The sequence below is a fragment of the Numenius arquata genome, chromosome 25, assembly GCF_964106895.1.
Source record: "Numenius arquata chromosome 25, bNumArq3.hap1.1, whole genome shotgun sequence".
NCBI lineage: Eukaryota > Metazoa > Chordata > Aves > Charadriiformes > Scolopacidae > Numenius > Numenius arquata.
The window spans coordinates 1,162,726-1,176,157 of record NC_133600.1 but is presented as its reverse complement, the minus strand read 5'-3'; the positions used below and the strand labels follow the sequence as shown (position 1 = coordinate 1,176,157).

At 62.2% G+C, this 13,432-nt stretch overlaps 1 protein-coding gene across 1 annotated transcript; it reads left to right on the top strand.

Moving 5' to 3' along the window:
* The first annotated feature begins 256 nt into the window (after window positions 1–256).
* MEX3D (mex-3 RNA binding family member D) lies at window positions 257–11,380 on the top strand. The gene is given in 3 exon segments (XM_074163808.1): window positions 257–358; window positions 360–795; window positions 10,113–11,380. Coding segments are annotated over 3 exon segments (1,806 nt in total).
* The last annotated feature ends 2,052 nt before the right edge of the window (window positions 11,381–13,432 follow it).

The following is a 13,432-nucleotide window of genomic DNA, read 5'->3' as shown; positions in this document are numbered from 1 at the left end:
CTCCCTGCGGCGGGGCGTGGCCGCTCGTGCGTGCGCGCGCGCGCGCGCGTGTGTGTGTGTGTGTGTGTGTGTGTACGCGCGCGGGGGGGGGCGGTGCCGCGCGGCGGGCGCATGCGCGCGGCGGGGCGCGGCCCATTGTCGGGGCGGGCTGACGTCGGGGCGGGGCGGGGCGGCGCGGCGGGGGGGCGCGCGCGCAGGGAGGCGGCGAGCGGCGGGCACCGCCACCGCCCCGGCCCCGCTCCGCTCCCGCTCCGCCATGCCCGGCTCCATCTACCAGCCCGAGGGCGGGCAACCCCCCCGCGGGCCGCCCCGCTGCCTGGCGCTCCTCAGTCCCCCCCCCACCCCCCCCGCCGCCTCCGCCGCCGCCGCCCGCCGGGCAGGACCCGCCGCCACCGGAGCCCGAGCGGGAGCGGGAGGGGCCGCCGCCGGTGCAGGACGAAGCCGCCGCCCTGAGGTTCGCCCTGGACCAGCTCTCGCTGCTGGGGTTGGAGGAGGCGGGCGAGCGCGGGCTGCGGGCGGCGGAGGCGGGGGGCGAGGAACCGGAGGCGGCGGCGGCGGCGGCGGGGCCGGGCGGCCTGCAGGGGCGGGAGCGCGGCGGGTCCCCCCCGGCCGCCGGTGGAGCTGCCGCCGCCGCCTCCTCCCCCCCGGCCGCCTTCGGGAACTTCGCCCCGCCGCTGGCGCCGCCCGCCGCGCTGCTGGCCGAGCCGCTGGGCGGCAGGAAGAAGAGCGTGAACATGACCGAGTGCGTCCCGGTGCCCAGCTCCGAGCACGTCGCCGAGATCGTGGGCCGGCAAGGTAACCCCCCCCCCCGCCCCGGCTGGGGGACACCCCCCCCCCCCCTTTCCCCTTTGTGTGTGTGTGTGTGTGTGTGTGTGTGTGTGTGTGTGTCTCCCCCCCTCCATCCCGGGGCCGCCTCCCGCGGGATGTCCCCGCTCCCCGCTCCGTTTGGGTCAGTTTGGGGGCTTTTTTTTTTTGTCCCCGCGGCCGGTAACGCGGGGGCGGAAACTTAACGGCGACAAATCCCGCGGGCCCGAAACTCCTCCCGCCGGGGGGGGGGGGTGATGGGGGGGGGGGGGACACGACTCGGGAGCCGCCGGCTCCTCTTTGTGCCTTTTCCCCGGCCCGTTAATATTTATTAATTAAACTATTCCGCTGTCGAGGTGGGATTAAACACGGGAAGTTCCCGGGCTCCGGGCGGCTCCGCGGGAACCTCCGGGACACGGAGTGCGGGGAAAAAAAAAAAAGCTTTGATTTTATTCCAGTTGGGTGTCTCTGTGCCCCCCCCCCGCCCCCCCCCCTCCCGGTGTCTCGGACTCGGCTGGAAATGATACCGGGTGTCCCCAATTTTCTGTATAAAGGGTAATTAAGGCGCGGGTTCGTTAGTGGGGGTGAAGCTCTGCGGGCAGCCGAGGGGCGTGGAGGGGGGGGGGGGGGGGGGGCTGGCTAGTGATAGTGAGAGTCCCCTCGCCACCCGGCTGTCACAAAAGGGACGCCCGGGCACGCCTCAGCCCCGGCCCCGGGTGGGTGTGCCTGGCGTGGGCTTTGTCTCTTCACCAAAGTTTCACCTGGAAGAAAACCATCAAGAAAAGCCCCCCCAGGAAGGAGGATTTAAGGAAAAAAAAAAAAAAAAAATATATATATATATCTATACAAAAAATAAAGCGGGAGGGAGCCGGTGCCCGCTGGAATCCCGGCGACGATGGGCGGTTGGGCTCGCAGGGAGCCTGACCTTTGGGGGGGTTTTGCCACGCAGGGCTCTGGCACCCCCAGCCTTGCCCTCGCACACACACACACACACACCCCCCCCCAGCTCCCAGCCCTCCCCGGGCAGGGGGCTGCAGGCTGGGGGGGTGGTGAGGGCATTTTTTTTCCTGGGGGAAGCGGGGAGCTGGGCAGCCTCATTGTTCTCTTTGTTAGCCAGAGCCATGCTGTGATGAGCGCGGTGACATCATGCTCTGCGCTTCCCATTGGCCTGCGCCGCCTCCCAGCCGGCCCAGTTTCCCGGCCTCCCAACTTTTCCGAGCACCCCTCCTCGGTCCCGTCACCCCATCACCGGGGTCCCACCGGGCTGCCTGACCCAGCCCAGGCAACCGAGCGGTGTGGGCAAGTGGCCGGAGGAGGAGAGGAGCGTGGTGCCATACCCTGCTCGAGAAGATCCCCCTTCTCCCGGGGCTGGATGGGGACCTGGATTTGGTGGCCTCTCCGATGGGCTCTGCACAACCCCGGGGTCTGGCAACTGGAAAGTAAACCTGTAACTGGGTCCGGCCTCTGCTGGGAAACGCCTTGGCTCTGGGGGTTCGAGGAGGTTGGAGACGGGCTGCTTTGAGGCTGGTGAGCTGGCGGTTGGCATCCTTCTCGCTGGGGTTTCGGCTGCGGTGACACCCCGGTGCCGTGCTGCCGGCATCCCGATGGGTGAAATCTGCAGCCCGGAACCCGCCCCAAACACCTCCTGCAGAGTTTGGGGGCTCCCGGGGCTCCTGGAAAAGGGCTGAAAAAGGAATTATTATTACCAGCTTGAGGAGGGGTGCTGGGGGGGGGCACTATGTCCCGCCGGTGGGCTTGGGGGGGACCTGGAGCTACCTGCTGCCCCCCCAGCCCGCGGGCAGGAATGGCTCTTCCCAGGGGTTTCTGCCCCTCTCCTGGTCTCAGCTTTTCTGCAGCTCCCAGCCCGGTCGGATGCTGTGCCGTGGCCCCGTTGTGCTGGGATTTTGGCACAAAGTGGGGCTCGGCATTTGGCACCCCTGTTTCTCACCGGCTGGGGGTGCGGTTGGGCAGCACCCGAGGGGCCGGGGCTGTCGGCGGAGTCTTTGTGCTCCGGCCGCTCTGCGGTGCCGCCGGCAGCCGGTTTCCATCAGGGATGTGCAGCCCGAGCAGGGGCGATACCAAGGAGTATCCACGAGCAGAGCCCTTCTCGCTCACCCCCATCCTCCTGCGCCCGTGCTGGCTCCCGTGTCCTTCTGGTCCCCAGGTCCCCCTGTGCCGAGTTGTCTTCGGTAGCCCCGAGGCGGTGGTGGGTCTCTGGCTGCGCAGCGGCGTGGAGCCGAGCCTTGGGGTGATTCGCCAGGCCTGGCATGGTTCTGATGGCGAGATGTGATGCTGCGGGGCTGGGTCGGGCACCCTTGGACTGTGTCCCCGTCACTCTTGTCCTTCCTGCGCTACCCAGCCCGGCCGTGACCTGGGGAGCGGGTGCTTGAGGTGCCGCCGCAATCGGGACGTGGGGAGGGATGAGGACACGGGGATCGGGTGCCCTGGAAGGGTCTTGAGTTGGGGCAAGGCTGGGTTTCTCTCCCCGTACTCCCTATGCTGAGGAGCAGCTCTCGGGGCGCTTTGGGACTGGTCCTGCTGTCCCCAGAGCCCGGCAGCCCCTCGCTGCCATCGGGGTGAGAAGGGACGTGGCTGGGACGTCCCGTCAGACCAACGCACGGCTGTCCTGTGTGGGCTGAGCTGGGGCAGAGGCTGATGGATGCAATTTCTCCCACTTCTCCTTTTTCTTCAGTTTCTCTCCTCCAGATCCACTCATTTAACCCTTTCCAGAAGGGAGCGGCAGCGCCTCAGCAGGTAGATCTTTGTTGCGTGAACCAAATCTGTGTTTCCTCGACTCAGCCCGAGAGGCGGGTGCCGTGACCCCTCGTCCGGATCAGCATCAGTGATGGTGCAGAGTGGCATCTCCTATCTGGGATCTGTGGCTTTTCTCCTCCTTGCCCACATGGCTACTGAAAGGCAGCATGGGCCTGGCGGGGTTACGTGGCCATGCCATTGTGTCCTGCCCTGGGAGGGACCGGCTCCAAAAAGCGTTGTGGGCATCACCTGCGATGCTGTGGGCTGGTCTTGTGAACCAGCAAAAAGAGCGGTGGTGATAACGGAAACCACTGGGGAAGGAAAAGGGAGATGGGGAGCAGGGGAGGGCTGGGTGTTGGAGCTGCCCTGACTCCTGTCGGCACCGTGCCGGCGTCATTCCCTGCTGTCCTGGCTTTGGAGGTGCTTTTCCAGCAGCTTCTGCCCCAACGGGGCCAAGAGGGTGATGGTGGCCGGTGCAGCCGGGAGCCCCGGGCGCTGCTCTCCCCTCCTACGCCACGTGCCTCTCGTGGGACGGAGCCAGCCGCGGCTCCGCTTCCCCATCTGCGACGCGCAGGGACCGTTCGCAGCTTTGTGAAGGGCTGGGGTGAGTTGCCGTTTATAGAAGATGCCGGGATGCGGGAAGGGGAGATCCGGGGAAGGATGGAACACGGCGTCTCTCCTCCCTGCCAGAGCGCGGCGGGCGTTTTGGTGCTTGGAGGATGCACAGGGGAGACCAGAAGCCTGGGTTTCTGAGCATCTCTAAGCTTGCAGTGGGTTGCTGGGGCTGCCACGAATCCTCTCCTGTTTCTGGGCCCTGGGCTGCTGCTCTCTGCTGTCCTCTGCCCGTGATGCCACCTCCTTTGGGGCTGGCCTGGCCACCTCCTCCCGCCTCCCCAGGTCGCGTCAGAGCCAGAGACTCCTGAAGTGGGTGGTAGAGATTGATCCGGTGGCTGAAGTATCTGCCTGTGCATCTTGGCTTGGGCACCAGCTTCCTCCTCTCTGGCCCGAGGCGAGGAGCCCGGCCTCCTGCCTCGCTTCTCCTGGGGTCCGGAGAAGAAAGGAAGGTGCGATGTGCCTGCCGGGATGAATTAATTACAGTTTGCAGAGAGGTGGGGAGAGGTGCTCAGCAACAGGGGAGACGAGATGCGATGGAGGTGCAACGTATTCTCCTCCATGTCTGGTCCTGGCCCCAGTCGTGGCACTGGTCCTGGTGCATCCTGTGCCCTTCACCTGGAAGGAAGGGAACCGGGAATGCTGTAACACCGGGTCTGAGGCTAGGAGGTGCTGGAGAAGAGGAAGGACAATGTCTTGCTGTAGCGGGTGGTGTGATCCAGAGGGCTGGGTGTGAGGTGTCCGCCGGCTCCCGGGCTGCGATGAGCACAGTCCTTCTGGTTGATGCCATCAAGGGCTCCTCCAGAAAACTTCTCTTTGTCCTTTCTTGGGTTTTCATGGCTGGGCACTGCAAGCACCGAGCTCCTCGAGCAAACGGAGATGTGCTCTGGCCAAGGGGATCGGCTGGCTTTGTCCTCCTTAGGTGGAGGAGGCCACCTTCTGTCAAGGCAGATGCTGGCTGGGCCACGCTGGGCATCAGCCAGTGGACGAGCTGCGTCGGGTCTCTTATCTCTTGCCCGGGTGCCAACGGGAGCCCGGAGGATTCCCAGCCTGTGCTGTACTGGTTTTCATGGCTCTTACAGTAGTTGCAGCCCTGATCCAACTGGGGCCCCTGGCAGAAGACAGAGTCCTCTTTGATGGTGCCAAGAGAGAACATTCAGTGAGAGCAGCTGCGTTTCCTGGGGTTCCGCCTCCATCACCACATCATCCTGGTGAGAATCCTTTGGGATTCTGTTTCTTGTCCGAAACGAGTGATTTCTGAGCCCGAGGACAGGTGGGATAGGTCCATCCCGGGCTCTGCAGCTACATGAGGGTTTGAGGAGAGTGTCCAGCTCACCACCCCTCCATCGGTGCCGTCTCCGCAGGCAGAGCTGGGTGGTGGCATGAGGGGCTGTGACCCGGTGCGGTTGCGTGTGCTTGAGACCCCCAGGGTGAGGGTGTTTCCTTGCAGGCCATCATGATGACAGGCTGTCGTGATGGGTTTGGGCCCACGGGGACTCGGAGCTCTGCCAAAGAGCTGTAACGTGGCAACTGAGCTGTGCTTGGGCCCTGGTGTTGAGAAGGGATCTGTTGGGGCTGCAGCACCCCTGGGTCTGTCCTCCTCCATCACCCCCCTGGTTTTTGGGGCGTTTTCTTTTGGATCTGAAAAGTGCTTCTAAAGCCACCTTGTTTATAGTCTGACTTTGTCAGACTTGTAGCAAAGTCTGACACCTTGTTTTCCACTTCCCTCATCATTAATTTGGCTTGTCCAGAGAAGCACCATGGAGCTGGTGAGGGGTCTGGAGCACGAGGCTTGTGAGGAGAGGCTGAGGGAGCTGGGGGTGTTCAGCCTGGAGAAAAGGAGGCTGAGGGGAGACCTTCTTGCTCTCTACAACTCCCTGAAAGGGGGGTGTAGCCGGGGGGGGTCAGTCTCTTCTCCCAAGGAACAGGCGATGGGACAAGAGGAAATGGCCTCAAGTTGCCCAAGGGGAGGTTTAGGATGGATATTGGGAGTAATGACTTCACGGAAAGGGTTGTCAAGCCTTGGAAGAGGCTGCCCAGGGCAGTGGTGGAGTCGCCATCCCTGGAGGTATTTAAAATCCAGGCAGACGTGGTGCTGAGGGACATGGGTCAGTGGTGGTTTGGGCAGGGTTGAGTCGATGGTTGGACTCGATGGTCTAAAGGTCCCTTCCAACCATAATGATTCCATTATTTTAATACTGTGCGCCAGCCCTTGGCAAGGTAAAACATGGGAATGGCAACCCCTGCTGCTCGGTTGAGGTAAGGTGCTTGATCCGGCAGTGCCAGGGTGAGGACTCACCTGTGGGGGGGCTCACCAGCAATGCTGAGGGGCCGCGTGTCCTCCCCACAGCCCCGTTCCATGGGGTTGTGCTGACCCCAGAGGGATGGAACCATGCAGGAGGGCGTTTGCAAGTGTGCTTGGGTGGAGGCTGGTGGAGACTCACCTGGAATATCTCATGCTGGTGCGGATCATCCCCCCAGCTGCAGGTTACTGGTTCAACCACCTGTGTCGTGTGGTTTGAGTACGGCTGGCTCTCGGGGAGGTTTTGGGGGGCTTGGTCGTAGGTGTCTGCATCTCCCCGAGCGTGGGCAGGAGCAGCCTCAGCTCAGGGCCACGGGTGTGATGGGGGACGGGGGTTGTGCTGGGGAGGTGGTGTCTCCTCACCAGTTCTGGGTGTTGCAGACCCATAGCTCACTGTACCGTGTGGCTTTAAACCACGGAATGGTTTGGGTTGGAAGGGACCTTGAAGATCATCCAGTTCCACCCCCTGCCCTGGGCAGGGACACCTCTAAATGCTTTACTGAATCCCAGCCCAGGGACACTGCCCGTCCTTCCTGATGGGGGCTTTTGGGAGCTGCTGCCTGCGAGTCCCTGTGGCCAAGGGGTGGCTTAGGTGGCATTTGGGACTGGGGACAGAGGCAGGACAGGTTGGTCCCTGGGGGGGCCGTGGTGCAGTCCCAGCTCTGTTCTCACATCACCGGTCCGGGAGCACTCCTCGGTGGTCCCGCTGGTGGAGGAGGCTCCTGGCGCTGAGCGGTGCCAGCCTGGGTCCTGGTGCAGCCACCGGCACGTGGCCTTGGGCAAGTGACGGGGCTCTGCGGGTGGGCAGGGAGGGGAGCCAGCCCCCCCCAGCCCCAGAGACCTGCCACCAGCCTCTTTTACACCAGGATTGGAAAAACCAGCTCCGACCCGTGGTGCGTTTTGCTGTGCCACGGGCAACCCCGGCACGGGCACGGCGTCCCCAGCAGCCACAGGTCGTGTGCGTTGTTCCTGCCCTGCTTGTTTGAGGAGGGTGGAGGTGGCCAAGCCGGGCACCCCTTTCATTTTTAACCCAGATTTCTGGCTTTGCCCCTAGGAAGGGCTCTCCAGGAGCAGCCGGATAAACTCCTCCTCCATTTTGTGCTGCCGTAGCATCGGTTCGGTCCCTCCAGTGGAAGGGGCTGTGCTGTGTCCCCCCGTGGGACGTGGCTCCTGAGCATCTCCTGTTTGCAGCTCCCGGCAGCTGCCGATGCCTTTGGATCTTGAAATTGCTGCTTCCTGCTGTGAAGGGTGAATTTTGGACCCTGGGTGTGAGGTTGGCATCCACGGGAGGCACAGGCAGAGCCCCCCGCGGTGGCTCCCAGCTCGGCTGCCCTTGCCCACTGCCACCGTGCTTGTCCCCCTTTGCCAGGGGAGAGCTTATAGCAGGTGCCAGAAAAAATTAGGGAGGGAAACGTGGGAGTCATGGACACCTCACTCTGGACAGCCCCACGGGAGCTGGCACCTGCTTAAAACACCTTCGCCTGGGATGGCTGCTGGTTCTGCCCTGCTTCAGTGACGGGGCTGTTGCTTTCCCCACCATATGCCACCATTTGCCCCCAGCCATAAATACACCTTCCAGTTGTTGTCCTAAATTAGGAAAAGCCTGGACAAACCCTTCTCCACCCACATTCCTCTTCTGCGTGTCCCCACAGCTGCTCAGCGGCTTCCCCGGCCCCGGGGAATGGAGCAGCTCTGTCTCTGAGCTCTGTCTCTGAGCCCAGCTGGTCACACGAAGGGTTGAATTTGGGCTCATCCCGCTGCCCAAAGCCGGGAGTGAATCCCTGGGGTGATGCTCAGAGGTGCTTTCAGCCTGACTTGTATGAAATCCAGAGGGTTTCCCCCTTAGAAGGGAGATTTCGGCAGGTCTCCTGCTTCCCCAGCTCTTATCTGGCTACGTGCTCCCTCTGCCTGCTCCCCTCCAACCTGCCCGTCACCACCCTGGGACCTTTGTGGCAGCAGGCAGGGCACGGGGAGAGCTGCTGGGCCCCCGCCGCAGCCTGGAGCCGGGCAGGGACCGCGATGGCTGGAGCAAACTGCTTTGGAGGGGTTTTTTTTGGAGGAAGTGTCCGGAGAGACTGGTGTCATCACCTGTCGGCTCCCTGGATGTGGCTGTGGAAGGGGTTAGTGCTGCCGAAAAGCTGGGCTGTGACACCCAGGGCGGCCGCTGCTCGCTTATCTTGGGTGGTTTTTTTACTTCTTTTTACTGGTGATGCTGGTAAAGGCACCGCGCTCGGGTCTCTGGGACCAGCCTGGCCCCGTCGGGGCTCAGCTCTCCGGCTGCTGCCGAGCGCGGGTTGATTTCCCTCTTGGGACAGACCCGAGTCCCTTCCACATTCCGGGGCTCTCCCTTCTCCAGCCCTGCCCTTCCTCAGGGAGCGTCTGGGAAGAGGAGGAGGAGGAGGAGGAGCACCCGGAGCGAGCCGTTTGCGGAGGAGCCAGCCGGGCGCTTGGCTGTGTCTGTCAGGAGCCGGCGTGGGGCTATTTATCGCCGTGGGGCTATTTATCGCCGTGGGGCTATTTATCGCCGTGGATCCGCAGCGACAGCGTTTGCAGCGGCCAGGGATGGTCTCGGGGCTCCTCGGGCACCCTCCATCCCTGCGGGCTCCCGGCTTTGCTCTGGGTGCCCTGCAAAGCTCCGGGGGTGGGTGGGTGGGTGGGAGGTGGGGGACAGGGGGGCGTCACTCGACCTCCTGTGCTGGGGCTGGGATCCCGGTGCGATGCGCCTGGCTCATGTGAATTTAATTAAGTGCGGATGCAATTAGCAGGGCTGGGGTTGCAGGGAGCGGCGCTGCCCTTGCAGCTCCTCCGTGACCGGTCCCGGAGGAGAGCAGAAGCCTTTTGCTGGGCAAATGCTGCAGGGACTCGCTAGCCGGAGCCCGGCTGGCCCACGGGAGGGAAGGGGCAGGGGCTGTGGGGGGCAGAGCTGGCAGCAAAGCCCCCCCCATCCCAGCCCGAGCTCTGCCTCCTGAATCACGTTCCTCATGCGGAGGAAGCAGGTCTTTCCAGAAATGGGAGAGCCATTGTCCTGGGGTCCCCTCCCTCGGGGAGCCCTGTGTCCCCCGTCCCTCCGGGGCCGTCGCTGACACTTTTGGGGTGCGGTTTCTCGGGTTTAGCTCCCGCCTGAGAGGTGTCGACAAACCCGCAGGATCCAAACAAGCCTTTTCCTTCCCTTCCGTCTTTGGTGTCTTTTTTTCCCTTGCACCTCCTTAAACACCTTTCGAGCAAACCCGGCTTCCCGTCCCCTCGATGGCCCAGAAAGTGTCCCTGTGGCCACCTGCCCCGGCCCCTCTTGGCCCAGGCGTTGTCCCAGCCCTCGGGAGCCGGGCTGTTGGCTGCATCCCGCAGGTCCTCGGTCCCCACTGTGGTGTGGGGCGGGGGGGGGGGGGGGCTGGCAGAGGGTCAGGCTGGTCCCAGGAGCCTTGCGTGTCTTGCAGCCCCCCAGCACCACCCTGTGACCCCCCCCGGCTGCCTTAGAGGTGGGAGGGAACCCCCTCTCCATGGGTGTCTGTGCTGCAGGCGCAGAACCAAGGGGACCTGATGGTCCTGCGTCTCCTCATCCTGGGTGGGCAGGGCGTCCCCACGAGGTCTCACGTCAGCTTTGACGTGTCATTTTTTTTTTCCCCTTCTCCTTACTCTGCAGGATGCAAAATCAAGGCCTTGCGTGCCAAGACCAATACGTACATCAAGACACCAGTCAGGGGTGAGGAGCCCGTTTTCATCGTGACTGGGAGGAAGGAGGACGTGGAGATGGCGAAAAGGGAGATCCTCTCGGCCGCCGAGCACTTCTCCATGATCCGGGCCACGCGCAACAAAGCGAACGGGCTGACGGGAGCCATGCAGGGACCCCCCAACCTGCCGGGACAGACCACCATCCAGGTGAGGGTCCCCTACCGCGTGGTGGGGCTGGTGGTGGGGCCTAAGGGAGCCACCATCAAGCGGATCCAGCAGCAGACGCACACCTACATCGTGACCCCCAGCCGGGACAAGGAGCCCGTCTTCGAGGTGACGGGCATGCCGGAGAACGTGGACCGGGCCAGGGAGGAGATCGAGGCGCACATCACCATGCGGACAGGCTCCTTCATTGACGTCAATGCCGACAACGACTTCCACTCCAACGGCACCGACGTCTGCCTCGACCTGCAGGGCAGCACGGCCAGCCTGTGGGCCAAAGCCCCCCACCCAGCTCGCCGGCCCGCGGCCGCCCTGCGCAACGACAGCCTCAGCTCCCTGGGCAGCACCTCCACCGAGTCCTACTACAGCGGGCGGGTGGCCGACGCCAGCCCCACCAGCCCCTACAGCACCAGCAGCGGCTTCACCTTCAGCGAGCCCCCGGCCCCGCTGGGCTCGGAGGAGTGCGACTTCGGCTTCGACTTCTTGGCCCTCGACCTCACCACCCCCACCACCATCTGGTCGCCCTTTGAGCGCTCGGGCAACCCCTTGCAAGCCTTCAGCAGCTGCTCCTCCATCGGCGGCTCGCAGAGACGCAACAGCGGGGCGGCCACGCCGCGGCACTCGCCCACCCTCCCCGAGAGCGGCGGCAGCGTGACCCTGGACCACCCTTTAGCCCGCCGCATCCAGAGCGACCCCGTCAGCACCTTGTCCTGGTTGCCCACCCAAGGCTCGCTCTCCTCCTTCTCCAACAGCACCGGCTACTCCTCCTCCTCCTCCCTGCCCGGCAGCGTCTCCGCCGCCTCGGGCTCTCCCACCGACTCCAGCAGCTCCGAGGGGCACCGCAAGAGCTCCCGCGAGTGCATGGTGTGCTTCGAGAGCGAGGTGATCGCCGCCCTGGTGCCCTGCGGCCACAACCTCTTCTGCATGGAGTGCGCCATGCGCATCTGCGGCAAAGCCGAGCCCGAGTGTCCCGCTTGCCACACTCCCGCCACGCAAGCCATCCACATCTTCTCCTAGCCGGGTCCGGCTCGCCGGGGAGAAGGGGGGGGGGCGGCGGCAGCTAGCCCTCCCCTCCCCTCCACCCCCCCCCCATCCCACCCCCACCACCCCACTATGCTTTTTAGGGACTTTAAAACTGTTTAAATCAAACTTTTAATTTAATAACGGATCCGATGGGCGCAGGGGGTGGGGGGGGGAAGGAGAGGCTGCTGCTTGCTGGCTGGAGACGGAGGGGCGGGAGGGTGGCCAAAATCCAGGGGGTCGGGAGGGGTGGGGGAGAAGGGGCCGATGAAGACAACGAGGAAGAGGGGGGTGAAACTGCAGAGAGGAGGAAACTCCGATGTTTACAGAATAGCTTTAACTCTTCATCCGGCGGCTGGGAGGAGGAAGCCCAGCTGTTCTTCAACCAGTCCTTCCCAAATAACAGTATTCAGTTTGCAAAGTTAAATAAACAGAAAGAAAAGGTCCGGTTGCACTTTTTATTTTAGGACACGTAAGGGTTGTCTTTTATTTTTTTAAAATCATTCTATTATTATTATAATTTTTTTGTTGTCGTTCTTTTTGTATGTAGTTATTTTTTTGGATGATTCTTGACGGTTCTATAAATATATATATTTTTTTTTTTTTTTGTAACGCAGGTCTATCTTCTATTTTGCCAATGTGAAAACTGCCCAAAAATGTGTGACGAGAGGTCGGGGGTCGTGGCTGGAGGGGCCGGGCGGGGGGAGCCCATGGGACGGAGGGGGCACAGTTAACACACCATGTCGCAAAAAAACCAGACAGATTTCTATCTCCTTTTTATTTTGTGGTTGGTTTTGTTGGGTTGGTTGGGTTTTTTTTGGTTTTTTTTTTAGTTTTATTTTTTTATTTTTTACCTCTTTATGTATATGTAGGGAATTTATAGGAAAATATGTACTTTATTGAATAAATTTTAAAAACTAAAATATATTTTATTTTAAAAAGAAAATAACGGACCTTTAACCTTACATGGCTAAAGTACTGATTATATATTTGCTGAGCTGACTTGACGGTTATGAAAATTGTATCAAGAGTTTTATTTTTTGACTTCAAAGCCTTCTTAATAAAGACTTTTTACTATATATGAATTCATGTGCTACCTACAGTGTCTCAGTGCCCACAGCCTCTCTGCGCCTGTTCTGGTGTCCTAAGGACCGGCCACCCTGCTCCGGTTGTGAGTTGTCCATCTGCCGGTCCGAATGTCCCTCTGCTCCCGGGTTCTGGGGGCATGGACCATCCTGCAAATCCTGCAGCTGAGCCGTGACTCCCTGAGGCAGGGTGATGGGGACAGTGCACCCCTTGAGCACCCCAGGGCCTCGCTGCTTCCCTGGGTGCCATAGAATGAATCAGACTCTCGGACTGGTTTGGGTGGGAAGGGACCTTAAAGCCCACCCAGTGCCACCCCCTGCCCTGGGCAGGGACACCTCCCACCAGACCAGGTTGCTCCAAGCCCCCTCCAACCCGGCCTTGAACCCCTCCAGGGATGGGGCAGCCACAGCTTCTCTGGGCAACCTGGGCCAGGCTCTCACCACCCTCACAGCAAAGAAGTTCTTCCCCACATCTCAGCTCCATCTCCCCTCTTTCAGTGTCAAACCCTTCCCCCTCCTCCTAGGGCTCCCCTCCCTCATCCAGAGTCCCTCCCCAGCTTTCCTGGAGCCCCTTGAGGGACTGGAAGGGGCTCCAAGGTCTCCCCGGAGCCTTCTCTTCTCCAGGCTGAACCCCCCCAACTCTCTCAGCCTGTCCTCCCAGCAGAGGGGCTCCAGCCCTCCCAGCATCTCCGGGGCCTCCTCTGGCCCCGCTCCAACAGCTCCGTGTCCTTCTGCTGTTGGTGGCCCCAGAGCTGGAGGCAGCACTGGGGGGTGTCTCCCCCGAGCGGAGCAGAGGGGCATAAGGTGGCCATGGCACGGTTGGCCACCAGGTCTTGCTGCCCTGGGGCTGCTGCAGTTCCCACTTCCGCAGCTCTCCCCGGCCTCGCAGGGGTTTTTGAAGCAGCTGAAAAAAAGTGCCATCGACCCTTTTGGGGAGTCATAAAGACCCAAGAGCTGCCTGGGT